Here is a 14231-nt window from a genome sequence, read left to right on the forward strand (position 1 = left end):
GGGCTTCCTAGCTTCCTTTCCTTATCTCCTTCCCTTCATGAGTACTGATTGCACCTTACTGATCGTAAGGCTATGACAATGTTGGAAAACTAGTGACTTTTTCTCTGTGGTCCTTCAACTATCTTTCCTGTGTCCTCATAGATGACTTCACCACAATGACTGGGAGTGTATCGGAGTACGCTGCCAGTTTTGGGAATTCGTGGCGAGTGCCTGACCATCAGACTGAGGCATAGTATCATCTGAAAACTAGGCTATATATATACAGCAGAGGCTCAATAGAGCCTTCAGAAAGACTTGAGCTTTGACTGTTTTAGGCATTCTGGGTAATTTAGTTCTCCCACCCTCCGTGTTTCTCAGGGTTGCAACGACGCAGCAGAGCTAGGCCACAGCTGTGATGTCACAGGGGACTCTGCTCTGCGCAGGGAGGCAGAGTCAGTGTGTCACCGGTTACTGGAGAGCCCCTTTACACAGTGTCACCACAGGGTGAGGAACTCCAACATAACTCATGCTTTGTGTTAACATGCACACACACATGCACACGCAAACACATACAACTGACTTTCCATATTAGACAAACAGATTTCCAACAATATAATATAATATTTCAGCAATGGTATAACAATGGTAACCAGTAATCCTGCTGTGAAACCCATGACTTTGCCTTTCTGGTCAGGTGGACCCAGCGGCCTACATTGACACATGTCTGTACCTGCACTGCAGCCTGGGGACCAGAGAAAGAGAGGACGCCACGTGTGATACTCTGGCCAGCTACGCCCGCGAGTGTGCCCAACAACACATCATCATTAGCTGGAGGAGCTCAGGACTGTGTGGTAAGGCCCCACAGCCCCCTCCAGACCTCCAGTATTGGAAAGTACCAGGAAATACCCATTCTCTGTTAGGGATTAACTGTCTTTCTCTCTCTCTCTCTCTCTCTCTCTCTCTCTCCCAGGGCGCGTGTGTCCGCGGGGGCAGGTGTTTTCCGACTGCGTGTCCTCCTGCCCCCCTAGCTGCTCTTCCCCTCAGCCCCCTGCCTCGGGCCAGTGCAGGGAGGAGTGTGTAGGGGGGTGTGAGTGCCCCTTTGGGCTCTACCTGCACCAGGGGCTCTGCCTGAGGAGGGACGACTGCCCCTGTTTCCACCGCAGACACACCTACCAGTCAGGAAACACCATCCAGCAGAGGTGTAACACCTGGTGAGTGGCTGGAATTACATGTCCATTACTGGAGGTGTCCTGAAAATGTGGGCAGCCAATGTTATTCTTAAAAGCTTAAAGGGGTCATCATTAATATGTTTTTTTTTTATGTCCTCTCATCCGACCCATCCCTCCCTATCACCCCCCTTCATACCTTTCTTTTCTCTCTCTCATTGTCTCTCTCTCACCCCTCTCTGACAACCCCCCCACTCTTACTTGCTCCCTCTAAAACTCATTCTCTCTCTCTCTGTCCCCTGTCTCAGTGTGTGTCGAGCAGGTGCGTGGCAGTGTTCAGGGGAGAGGTGTGCTGCCCAGTGCAGCCTGATGGGTGGTCTGCAGGTGTCTACCTTCGACAACAAGAGGTACTCTCTGCAGGGAGGGGACTGTGGCTTCACTGCCATAGAGGTAAGATGCCATCAGGAACCGTTTCCATAGTAACTGGATATAACTGAAAGTTAACCCATAGGAGTCTAAGCCGGGGGAGAGGTGGGGGAGGGGGTGCTAGTAAGCTATATGGAATTGTTTAAAGTAACAACCGACATGTACATTTTCGTGAGAGTGAAACCTTTACACAGAGGAGTCATATTGGTATGTAGCCCAAACGGTTCGGACTCTACAGACAATTTTGTAAGAAGGCCGATTTTCGGGATGTCTCAGGGTCTGACAAACACCGCTCTAGCTCTGTCACTTTTCACCGCAGATGCGGAAGTGTTACGTAGGCGGATGCGATGGATTGAGGCACAACCAATGCAAAAACAAATATCTCTAGCTTAAACTGACAGATTTCTATGGGGATTTGTGTATTATGCTAATTTGTTTTCAGTAGAGGCATGGGCATCGACCTTAGAGATTTCTTTAAGGAGTTAAAGGCACATTTCCTGTAGAAAGTGTCACTCAAGACATCATCTGACATTTTTCCTTTGTCTTATTACATATTGCTCCTTTAGAATCTGTCAGTATCAAACCCCGATGGCTCTCGTGAAAAGTCAGGCTTTTGATTAGCTGTTAATTGGAAACATCTTAAGTTTTTCTTCCTGCAATTTGTACATCACTAAGACACATCTATGTGTCTTTGCTAGTGTATCTAAGTCTGTTTATTAGAGGGAAAACATTTGTTGTGTATATGCAGGACTTTGTGGACAGGAAACTGGTAGTGAGCATTCGAGGTGGAGAGTGTGTGTTGGGTGGCGGACAGGGCTGTCTGAGAGAGATGTCTGTCACCGCTCTACGTACCACAGTGACCATCACCGACACAGGTGGGCTGATATAACTTCTGTTTATCGCCATTGCATTGGTGTTGTCTGTAATGTGTTTTTAATCAGTCAATCACTCAATCAACCAATCAGTTTGAACTGGCTGGGGCAGAGCCCTCTATGCAGGAAAATAAATATGTGGTGCATTGTTGTCCTGTTCCAGGTGCAGTGACGCTGAATGGCCAAAGGGAGGCGCTGCCAGTGGTGACGGGGGACTTGGTGGTGCGGAGGTCCTCATCCTCCTTCCTGGTGGTCCAGACGTTCGGGGCACAACTCCTGTGGCATCTGGACGGGCCCCTGGCCCTTATCACCTTGCAGCCTGGCTTTGCTCACAAGGTAAAACTCTACCTCGCTCCCATTCTAACTTAATTCTTTACCAAACCAAGGTCCTGACTCTCTGGTTGTGTTTACACAGGCAGCCCAGTTCTGATCTGTTGCTCAATTATTGTCAAAATATCTGATTGGTCAAAAGACCAATTATTGTCAAAAGTTCAGAATTGGGTTGCCTGTGTAAGTGCATCATCTGTGGTGGTATTGAATTGATGTGTGTTTTCCTCCAGATCCGAGGGTTGTGTGGTACATTGACCTGGAATCAGCATGATGACTTCACCACTCCCGAGGGGGACGTAGAGAACACTGTCTCCTCCTTCGCTGCTAAGTTCACCACAGGGGACTGTCTTCCCCCCCAGGCGGCCCCGCCGGACCCCTGTGGCTCCTACAGCCAGAGGAGACAGTACGCAGAGATTGTCTGCTCTGTCATACACAGCCCTGTGTTCCAGGTGTGTGTGTGTGTGTGTGTGTGTGTGTGTGTGCGTGTGTGCGCGCGTGCGTGCGCTGCTCAGTACAAAAGCACTGTCTTGTCTCCCAAGTAAAATTGTCCATTTTGACAATGTAGAGATCATTCCAACAATGAGTGTATTTCTCCATCTCTCTCTCTCTGGTCTCTGGAGGCCTGTCATGACGTGGTGGAGAGGGAGCCCTACCTGCGTCTGTGTCTGACTGAGGTGTGTGGCTGTGGCCCCCAGAGGCCCTGCCAGTGTACCGTCCTCACCGCCTACGCCCGCCACTGTGCCCAGGAGGGCGTGCCTGTCAGCTGGCGCAACCACACCTTCTGCCGTAACAGCCAATGTTTATATACCTAAAACGCTACACAATGTTCCAATGTCAGTGGGAGGTTTGACTATCGTCAGGAATGTTGGGGGCACAATCTGTGTAATGTCAAAGGTTCTGAAAATGATCAGTTAAACACTCCGGTCAAATATGAAAACATACATGTACGTTTTCCAATACTCTTCCACTCCCCTCCAGCGGTGCAGTGTTCAGGGGGACAGGTGTACCAGGAGTGTGGTCGGCCATGCGGTGGTTCCTGTACTGACCTCCGGCAGGGCTGGAGCTGTGAGCAGAGCAACCGGAGCTGCGTGCCAGGCTGCCAGTGCCCTCCAGGTCTGGCACAGGATGACAAGGGCCAGTGTGTGCCCGTCTCTATGTGCCCATGCATGCGGGGAAACAAGCTGTACCAGCCTGGTAGTACCGTCCATAACAACTGCAACACCTGGTTCGTGCCTAGGGGTCAAGAGTCAAATGACATGTTGAATGCCCTGGTTTATCATTTCCCCACTCAACCCAACAATGATCCTGGGCTTTTTAGTATGTTTCATTGTCTACTTTTTCTCTCTACTGAAGATGTTGCATTGCAACACTTTCTTTTGAGACACTGGGTGACTTGGCTGTCCTGGTGTCTACCCGATCATTCTTCACACACCAGATACAGACCCAAGCAATATCCCTATAATTCTAACCTCACAGATGGAAAGAGAGAGAAAGAAAGAGAGAGAGAAAGAAAGAAGGAAAATTAGAGAGAAGGAAAATTAGATACAGAATGGCATAATAATTAACTTAGTTACCCGGTCGATTTTTACAATCTCTGCCATAAATGCTGTGTCTCTTTGTGACCGACACGGCATGTGAAGGCGGCACAGCGTGTGAAGGTCTTTATCGTCTGAAGCTGGTGAACAGCTCTCATAAATGGAAGGTAGGCATGAGTCAGCAGAAGTTATCTTTGACCTCAGGGCAGATAGGCCTAAGGCAGATACAGAAATACTTTGTCTACCAATGGAACCATTGGAATTTGTAGACGCCGTAGACATTGTAGAATAGGTTTGTCGCTAAAAATCGGATAAAAACAAACATTGTGTCAACTGTGTGGTCGTTCAAGCTCAAATTAGTTATGGCGGTGAAGGGTCATTGTTTAACGCAGTAGTGCGTTCATTGTGCAAACTATTCACTTCCTGGTGACACTTTACCATAGGGGTCCATTTATAAACCTGCGTTCATTACTAAATAGTGAATAAATCTTTTATACTCCTTGATATATGTCTCCATATATGTTAAGGTTTTTTGCAAGCAGTGGCATGATATGGTACTGTGATATGTAACTGGGTATACTTCCAATGTGTTATCTGTTTGTTCGTCCCTCATCCAATCTCAGTGGTGTAAGAGCTCTGATGAAATCACTCTATGGTCTGCTCTCTGCTGCGTCAGGATAGGTTGATTTCATTGCATTTCTTTGCCACATAACAGCAAGAGTCAACGGGCTGGTGCATGCTGGTTATATAGCCCTGAACAGCAGTCATTTACTTGCCACCCTAGCTGACATTTTAATTACCTGTTTGAATTTAGTGTGGTAATGTGGAGTTTGTATTCAGCTTTAGGATTGGCTTAGATAATTAAAATATTGACCTGTGCACATGTACCTTGAGTGTGGTGTTGCACAAGCTAGTACCACACACACACACACACACACACACACACACACACACACACACACACACACACACACACACACACACACACACACACACACACACACACACACACACACACACACTTATTTCTCTGTCTTTATCTCTCTCCCATTTACTTTCCTCCCCTCTCTGTAGTGTGTGTGAGCGTGGGGTATGGAACTGCACAAAGGAGGTGTGTCCAGAGGTAGCCCAGTGTCCAGGCTCTTTGGTCTTCTCTCCACGCTCCTGTCTACTCACCTGCTCCAGTCTGGATGCACCGGGACAAGCATCTCCTGGACCCCCAACCTCCCCCTGCCAAGAGCCCCGGGCAGGCTGTGTCTGCCCCCAGGGGACCGTCCTCCTGGTGGGTCCCTCCCTCCTCCTACCTGGATGTTCGTTCCTCCCATCTCAGCACATAGAGAATGAAGTAGAAATGTCTCAGCAATTAAAGATTACAATGAATAACTCCAGACACAAACTAAGCATTAAAACTTGTCACCCCTCAGCCATAGACAATCAGCTTTAATATTGCAGATAGATTGTGGCTTCTATCAATGTAATTGTCTGCATTATTTCCGTTCCCCTATATATTTTCCTGCCACCCCAGGGCAGTCACTGTGTCCTCCCAGAGCAGTGTCCGTGTCACCATAATGGTCGACTGTACTACAACAATGACACAATCACCAAAGACTGCAACACGTGGTAAGCATCTATGTCAACACGTTTTTATCACATGGAAGCAATAAACGGTTCACTTTATGACCATAAAGAACACTAGAACTCTGAATGGCAATACAGTGGATCTTAAAGGGATAGTTCAACCCAAATTCTACATTTTTCAGTTAGCTATATACTGTGCAAAAGTGGTTTGAAGTCCATTTCCATGATGTCTGTTCTGATGAAGCTCTTAAACTTTATGCACTAAGAGAAATCTGCAGGCCTCGATCCAAAATGATTAGAATACGTTGGCGCTATGGAATTAGATGGTACCAATATTTCAAACGCTTTAAAACAAAATGCACATCAGTGTCTTTAACTCCTCATTGCCTGGAATTTGGGCTTTCCCTACAGCATATGCAAGGAGCGCCGCTGGCACTGCGGCCAGTCCCTATGTGCGGGGACCTGCGTGGCAACGGGTGACCCTCACTATGTGACGTTCGACGGACGCTGCTTCTCCTTTCTGGGCGACTGTGAGTATGTGCTGGCGCAGGAAGTGGGCGGTCTCTTCAGTGTGACGGCGGAGAACGTGCCCTGTGGCAGCACGGGGGTCACCTGCACCAAGTCAGTCAGCCTCAGTGTGGGCAACACCGCCATTCACCTGCTAAGAGGTAAGGGAGTGAGGGGGGGTATGGGAAGAGAGGAAGGGAGGGAGGGAGGGGGAGAGGGGGAGGGAGGGAGAAGGACAGAATGGGAGTGGGAGAAGAGAGGGAGGGAGGGGGATGGAAGGGGGTAGGGGTAGAGGGAGGGAGCAGGGACGATAGGTGGGGTAGAGGTAGGGAGGGAGGGAGGATGGAAGGGGGAGGGGTAGACGGAGGGAGTTGGGATGAGAGGGAGGGAGGGATGAGGGATAGAGGGGGAGGGTAGAGGGAGCGAATTATGACGAGAGGGAGGGGGTAGAGGTTGGAGGGTGGATGGATGGTACGTGAGAGAAGAAACTTTGAGAGATATAAATACAATGTTGCATGTAATAAAGTCACTCATCGTGATGTTAGCTATAAACATATCAGGATGAAAACAATACAGACTAAAGAAGTTAACCATTATGTCCCTGTGTGTGACAGGTAAAGCCGTGACAGTGAATAGCATGCCTGTGACTCTACCCAAGTCGTACTCTGGCAGCGGTCTGACTCTGGAGAGAGTGGGTCTGTTTGTGTCCCTCTCCTCCCGCCTGGGGGTCACTCTGCTCTGGGACGGAGGTAGGGAATACCAAGACACACACAACCACACACACACAGACACATACAAACACACACTGGTGATCATTAGTGGAGCAGGTTGAGAGCTTCAAGTTCCTTGGTGTCCACATCACCAACAAACTATCATGGTCCAAACATACCAAGACAGTTGTGAAGATATGCAACTGTTCAGGGAAGTCAGGAACCAATACACACAGTCAGTCAGGAAAGCAAAGGCTAGCTTTGTCAAACAGAAATTTGCATCCTGTAGCTCTAACTCCAAAAAGTTTTGGGACGCTGTAAAGTCCATGGAGAACAAGAGCACCTCTTCCCAGCTGCCCACTGCACTGAGGCTAGGTAACACGATCACCACCGATAAATCCATGATAATCGAACATTTCAATAAACATTTCTCTACGGCTGGACATGCTTTCCTTCTGGGTACCCCAACCCCGGCCAACAGCTCCGCACCCCCCGCAGCTACTTGCCCGAGCCTCCCCAGCTTCTCCTTCACCCAAATCCAGAGCTGCAAAACCAGGACCCGTATAAATCAGCTGGGCTAGACAATCTGGACACTCTCTTTCTAAAATTATCCGGCGCCATTGTTGCAACCCCTATTACCAGTCTGTTCAACCTCTCTTTCGTATCGTCCGAGATCCCTAAAGATTGGAATGCTGCCGCGGTCATCCCCCTCTTCAAAGGGGGTGACACTAGACCCAAACTGTTATGGACCTATATCCATCCTGCCCTGCCTTTCTAAAGTCTTTGAAAGCCAAGTTAATAAACAGATCACTGACCATTTCGAATCCCACCATACCTTCTCTGTTGTGCAATCCGGTTTCCGAGCTGGTCATGGGTGCACCTCAGCCACACTCAAGGTACTAAACGATATCATAACCGCCATCAATAAAAGACAGTACTGTGCAGCCGTCTTCATCAACCTGGCCAAGGCTTTTGACTCTGTCAATCACCGTATTCTTATCGGCAGACTCAATAGCCTTGGTTTCTCAAATGACTGCCTCGTCTGGTTCACCAACTACTTCGCAGACAGAGTTCAGTGTGTCAAATCGGAGGGCCTGTTGTCCGGACCTCTGGCAGTCTCTATGGGGGTGCCACAGGGTTCAATTCTCAGGCCGACTCTTTTCTCTGTATACATCAACGATGTCGCTCTTGCTGCGGATGATTCCCTGATCCACCTCTACACAGACGACACCATTCTGTATACATCTGGCCCTTCTTTGGACACTGTGTTAACTAACCTCCAAACGAGCTTCAACGCCATACAACACTCCTTCCATGGCCTCCTACTGCTCTTAAACGCAAGTAAAACCAAATGCACGCTTTTCAACCGTTCGCTGCCTGCACCCGCCCGCCCGACTAGCATCACTACTCTGGACTGTTCTGACCTAGAATACATGGACAACTACAAATACCTAGGTGTCTGGCTAGACTGTAAACTCTCCTTCCAGACTCATATCAAACATTTTCAATCCAAAATCAAATCTAGAATCGGCTTTCGCAACAAAGCCTCCTTCACTCACGCTGCCAAACTTACCCTAGTAAAATTGACTATCCTACCAATCCTCGACTTCGGCGATGTCATCTACAAAATAGCTTCCAATACTCTACTCAGCAAACTGGATGCAGTCTATCACAGTGCCATCTGTTTTGTTACCAAAGCGCCTTATACCACCCACCACTGTGACCTGTATGCTCTAGTCGGCTGGCCCTCGCTACATATTCACCGCCAGACCCACTGGCTCCAGGTCATCTATAAGTCTATGCTAGGTAAAGCTCCGCCTTATCTCAGCTCACTGGTCACGATAACAACACCCACCCGTAGCACGCGCTCCAGCAGGTATATCTCACTGGTCATCCCCCAAAGCCAACACCTGCTTTGGCCGCCTTTCCTTCGGCTGCCTTTCCTTCCAGTTCTCTGCTGACAGTGACTGGAACAAATTGCAAAAATCTGAAGCTGGAGACTTACTTTTCCCTCACTAACTTTCAACATCGGCTATCTGAGCAGCTAACCGATCGCTACAGCTGTACATAGTCCATCTGTAAATAGCCCACCCAATCTACCTACCTCATCCCCATATTGTTTTTATTTACTTTGCTGCTCTTTTGCACACCAGTATCACTACTTACACACCATCATCTGCTCATCATCATCTGCTCATCTATCACTCCAGTGTTAATCTGCTAAATTGTAATTACTTTGCTACTATGGCCTATTTATTGCCTACCTCCTCGTGCCATTTGCACACACTGTATATAGGCTTTATTTTTTTCTATTGTGTTATTGACTGTACGCTTGTTTATTCCATGTGTAACTCTGTGTTGTTGTTTCTGTCGCACTGCTTAGCTTTATCTTGGCCAGGTCGCAGTTGTAAATGAGAACTTGTTCTCAACTAGCTTACCTTGTTAAATAAAGGTGAAAAGAAAGAGGGCATGACAAAGCCTATTCCCCCTCAGGAGACTGAAAAGATTTGTCATGGGTCCTCGGATCCTCAAAAAGTTATACAGCTGCATCATTGAGAGCATCCTGACTGGTTGCATCACTGCCTGGTATGGCAACTGCTCAGTATCCGACCACAAGGCACTACAGAGAGTAGTGCGTATGACCCAGTACATCGCTGGGGCCAAGCTTCCTGCCACCCAGGACCTCTATACCAGGTGGTGTCAGAGGAAGGCCCTACAAATTGTCAAAGACTCCAGCCACCCTAGTCATAGACTGTTCTCTCTGCTACCGCAAGGGAAGCGGTACCGGAGTGCCAAGTCTAGGACCAAAAGGCTTCTTAACAGGTTCTACCCCCAAGCCAAAAGACTCCTGAAGAGCTAATCAAATGGCTACCCAGACTATTTGCATTGCCCCCCCCCCCCCCCCGCTACTCTCTGTTTATTATCTATGCATAGTCATTTTAACTCCACCTACATGTACATATTATCTCAATTACCTCGACTAACCAGTGCCCCCGCACATTGACCCTGTATAGCCTCTCTACAGTTATTTTACTTATCTATTTACTTATCTACTTATATTTACTTGTCTGCTTATCTATCTTATCTTATGTTTCTTAAAACTGCGTTGTTGGTTTAGGTCTTGTAAGGATGCATTTCACTGTAAGGTCTACACCTGTTGTATTCGGCTCATGTGACAAATAACATTTGATTTGATTGACTGTGACCATTGACTGTGACCATTGACGGTGACCATTGACTGTGACCATCGACTGTGACCATTGACTGTGACCATTGACTGTGACCATTGACGGTGACCATTGACTGTGACCATTGACGGTGACCATTGACGGTGACCATTGACTGTGACCATTAACTGTGACCATTGACTGTGACCATTGACTGTGACCATTGATGGTGACCATTGACTGTGACCATTGACTGTGACCATTGACTGTGACCATTGACTGTGACCATTGACGGTGACCATTGACTGTGATTATTGACAAAGTAAACATAGTCTGAAGTCCTGATCATTCTTCTCCACTCTTCTAGGTATGCGTGTATACGTGCGTCTCGCGGCTCACCTGAGAGGGCGAGTGGGGGGTCTGTGTGGGAACTTTGACGGGGACACAGAGAATGATTTCACCACGCGTCAGGGTAGCGTGGAGTCTACAGCCGAGCTGTTTGGCAACTCCTGGAAGGTCAGCCCCTCCTGCCCGGATGTTCAAGACCAGGACCTTCGAGACCCATGCACTGTGAGTGGCACGCACGCACGCACGCACGCACGCACGCACGCACGCACACACACACACACACACACACACACACACACACACACACCACACACACACACACACACACACACACACCTTAACCTTTGTCCCCTGTTGTAGATCAACCCTCACAGGGTGACGTGGGGGAGGAAGAGGTGTGCTGTCATCACCCAGGACCTGTTTTCTCTGTGCCACCCTGAGGTGCCCTACCAGCAGTACTATGACTGGTGTGTCTTTGATGCTTGTGGGTGAGTGGCTAACCTTTAAATCACAGACTGGGGAGGTGCTATTAAGGATTGCATAGCTTCCACAAATCTAACAATGCATCAGTCCAAATGGGTCAGAAGTCCTAAAACAAAATTTATAGCAGAACAGGTTAAATAGAGGTAAGAGAGGTTATTACATATTTTGGTCAAGTTTATAACACCAGTATCCTATTCCAATACAGGTGTTTGATCTACTAATGACTCTTTATGAAGCACAGTGTGTTAATCCCTGTTCTCTGTGTGTGTTAGATGTGACTCTGGGGGGGACTGTGAGTGTCTGTGTACAGCCATCGCTGCCTACGCTGAGGAGTGTAACCGGCGTGGTGTCTACATCCCCTGGCGGTCCCAGGAACTCTGCCGTGTGTACAGCTTCTCTTCTTCACACACACACACACACACACACACACACACACACACACACACACACACACACACACACACACACACACACACACACACACACACACACACACACACACACATACACATACACATACACATACACACATACATACACACAAACACAAACACAAACACACACACACACATACACATACACATTCACATTCACATACACACACACACACGGATTGGACATTGACACTGATTGAGCAACTTTCATTTGAATTGGATAGACCTTTTTACACATGTTTACACCCTGCGTGACAAAATGCAGATGAACTCTTTCCATTCCTCCCGCCCTCTCTCCACCCTCCTCCTCCTCTGTGTAGCCCTGCAGTGTGAGAATGGTCTGGTTTATGAGGCCTGTGGGCCGGCTTGTTCTCCCACCTGTCCCAGTGAAGCCCAGAGCCCTGACTCCCAGTGTGGAGCCTTCTCCTGTGTGGAAGGCTGCTTCTGCCCCGCGGGCACTCTCCGCCACAGTAAGACAACAAGGGCTACATCTCAATCTAGTTTAGAGTTTCTTCCCGTCTGTCATCATTCACACCGGTCCTGGAGAGCACCTGGGGATGTGCAGGCTTTTATTCTACCCCAACATTAAGACACCTGGTTCAACTTATCATGGACTTCCATTCGGGGTGTTGATTAGATGCGATGTGTTAGTGCTGGGCTGGAACAAATCCCGGCACACCCCAGAAACTCTCCCTGTTTTATCATATCCTTGCCCTGACTCTGTCTCCCCCTACAGGTGAAGGCTGCGTGGCGCCCTCACTCTGTCCGTGTGAGTGGGCAGCCTCTGTTTTCCCACCCGGGGCCAGCATCACCCAGCACTGCCAGAACTGGTCAGTCTGTCCCCTCGCCTATCGGCTCAACTCATAAACCATCACCCGTGACGTGTGAGGCCAATTTGACATGTGGGCTTTTCATTTGGCGTGTCGAGACTGATACTTACTCACACATGGCTCTCAGTTCAGCGAGACTGATTTTGTCATTTTACACACCTGAGAGGAACATTCTATTAGTTGTGTGAATAGGTTTTGTGGTAGGAACTGTGGCTGGGTGAATGAATAGAAAGGATACTAACTTCGATAGTAAGTCCTGTTAGGATTTGCCCTGTGTGTTTATGTGTACCTGGAAGATGTTTTTTATGGGTTTGATGTATTCTGTATATCTTCCAGCTCATGTACTGAGGGCTTATGGCAATGTGAGGGCTCCCCGTGCCCACCTCCCTCCCCCTGTCAGGAGTCAGAGTTCCTGTGCACAGGGGGGCGCTGCGTCCCCTCCCTATGGGTGTGTGACAACGAGGACGACTGCGGTGACGGCTCTGACGAGCTGTGCCCGTCCACCTGTGCCCCGGGGCAGTACCGCTGTGCCAGCGGGCCCTGTGTGGACCTGGCGCTGCGCTGTGACGGGCACCCGGACTGCGCCGACCAATCAGACGAGGAGTTCTGTGGGCCTGCCACCCCTGTGCCCCTGTGCCCGCCGGGGGAGTTCCAGTGTGCCAGCGGGCGCTGCCTGCCCGCCAGCCGCGTGTGTGACGGACGCCTGGACTGTGGGTTCGCTGACGGGTCTGATGAGCAAGGTGGGAGGGATTGGAAGTGTATGTCTGTCTAGTGTCCATAAGTGTGTTTTTTGTACTCGATGTGTGTAGGTGTCTATTATTGTCTAATTTCATATTAGTATTAAAAAGCCTAGGTATGTACAGTGCATTCAGAAAGTATTGAGACCCCTTGACTTTTTCTACATTTTGTTACGTTACAGCCTTATTCTAAAATGGATTAAATTGTTTTTTTTTTCATCATCAATCTTCACCCAATACATCATAATGACAAAGAAAAAACTGTTTTAATTTCTTAATTTTTTTTATGGGGAAATAAGTATTCAGACCCTTTACTCAGTATTTTGTTGAAGCTCCTTCGGTAGCGATCACAGCCTCGGGTCTTCTTAGGTATGATGCTACAAGCTTGGCACACTTGTATTTGGGGGAGTTTCTCCCATTCTTCTCTGCAGATCCTCATGTTCTGTCAGGTTGAATGGGGAGCGTCGCTGCACAGCTATTTTCAGGCCACTCAAGGACATTCAGAGACTTGTCCCGAAGCCACTCCTGCGTCTTGGCTGTGTGCTTAGGGTCGTTGGAAGGTGAACTTTCACCCCAGTCTGAGGTCTTGAGCGCTCTGGAGCAAGTTTTCACTTTGCTCCGTTCATCTTTCCCTCGATCCTGACTAGTCTCCCAGTTCCTGCCGCTGAAAAACATTCCCACAGCATGATGCTGCCACCCCCATGCTTCAGCGTAGGGATGGTGCCAGGTTTCCTCTAGATGTAATGCTTGGCATTCAGGCTGAAGAGTTCAACCTAGGTTTCATTGATGAGAAACCTTGGTTCTCATCGTCTGAGAGTTCTTTCAGTGCTTTTTGAAAAACTCCAAGCGGGCTGTCATGTGCCTTTTACTAAGGAGTGGCTTGCATCTGGCCACTCTACCAATAAAGGCCTGATTGGGGTAGTGCTACAGAGATGTTTGTCCTTCTGGAAGGTTCTCCCATCTCCACATACGAACTCTTTAGCACTGTCAGAGTGACCATTGGATTCTTGGTCACCTCCCTGACCAAGGCCCTTTTCCCCCAATTGCTCATTTTGGCCGAGTGGCCTTCTCTAGGAAGTGTCTTGGTGGTTCCAAAATTCTTCCATTTAAAAATGATGAAGGCCACTGT

The 14231-nt window shown here is 48.5% G+C and overlaps 1 protein-coding gene across 1 annotated transcript in view; it reads left to right on the plus strand.

Annotated features, from left to right (window-relative positions):
* The window catches only part of sspo (SCO-spondin), a 77203-nt gene that overhangs the window by 3772 nt on the left and 59200 nt on the right, over positions 1–14231 (plus strand). The window contains exons 8-27 of the mRNA XM_082970736.1: positions 142–232; positions 333–483; positions 674–830; positions 950–1190; positions 1454–1595; positions 2320–2446; positions 2607–2779; positions 3004–3222; positions 3394–3559; positions 3752–3998; positions 5383–5590; positions 5834–5928; positions 6298–6554; positions 7008–7142; positions 10638–10840; positions 10979–11106; positions 11374–11483; positions 11856–12005; positions 12272–12365; positions 12702–13105. Of these exons, the coding sequence (XP_082826862.1) occupies positions 142–232; positions 333–483; positions 674–830; positions 950–1190; positions 1454–1595; positions 2320–2446; positions 2607–2779; positions 3004–3222; positions 3394–3559; positions 3752–3998; positions 5383–5590; positions 5834–5928; positions 6298–6554; positions 7008–7142; positions 10638–10840; positions 10979–11106; positions 11374–11483; positions 11856–12005; positions 12272–12365; positions 12702–13105 (3498 nt within the window). The remainder of the gene's footprint in view (positions 1–141; positions 233–332; positions 484–673; positions 831–949; positions 1191–1453; positions 1596–2319; positions 2447–2606; positions 2780–3003; positions 3223–3393; positions 3560–3751; positions 3999–5382; positions 5591–5833; positions 5929–6297; positions 6555–7007; positions 7143–10637; positions 10841–10978; positions 11107–11373; positions 11484–11855; positions 12006–12271; positions 12366–12701; positions 13106–14231) is intronic.

The sequence above is a fragment of the Salmo salar genome, chromosome 29 (assembly GCF_965601325.2).
Source record: "Salmo salar chromosome 29, fSalSal1, whole genome shotgun sequence".
Taxonomy (NCBI): domain Eukaryota; kingdom Metazoa; phylum Chordata; class Actinopteri; order Salmoniformes; family Salmonidae; genus Salmo; species Salmo salar.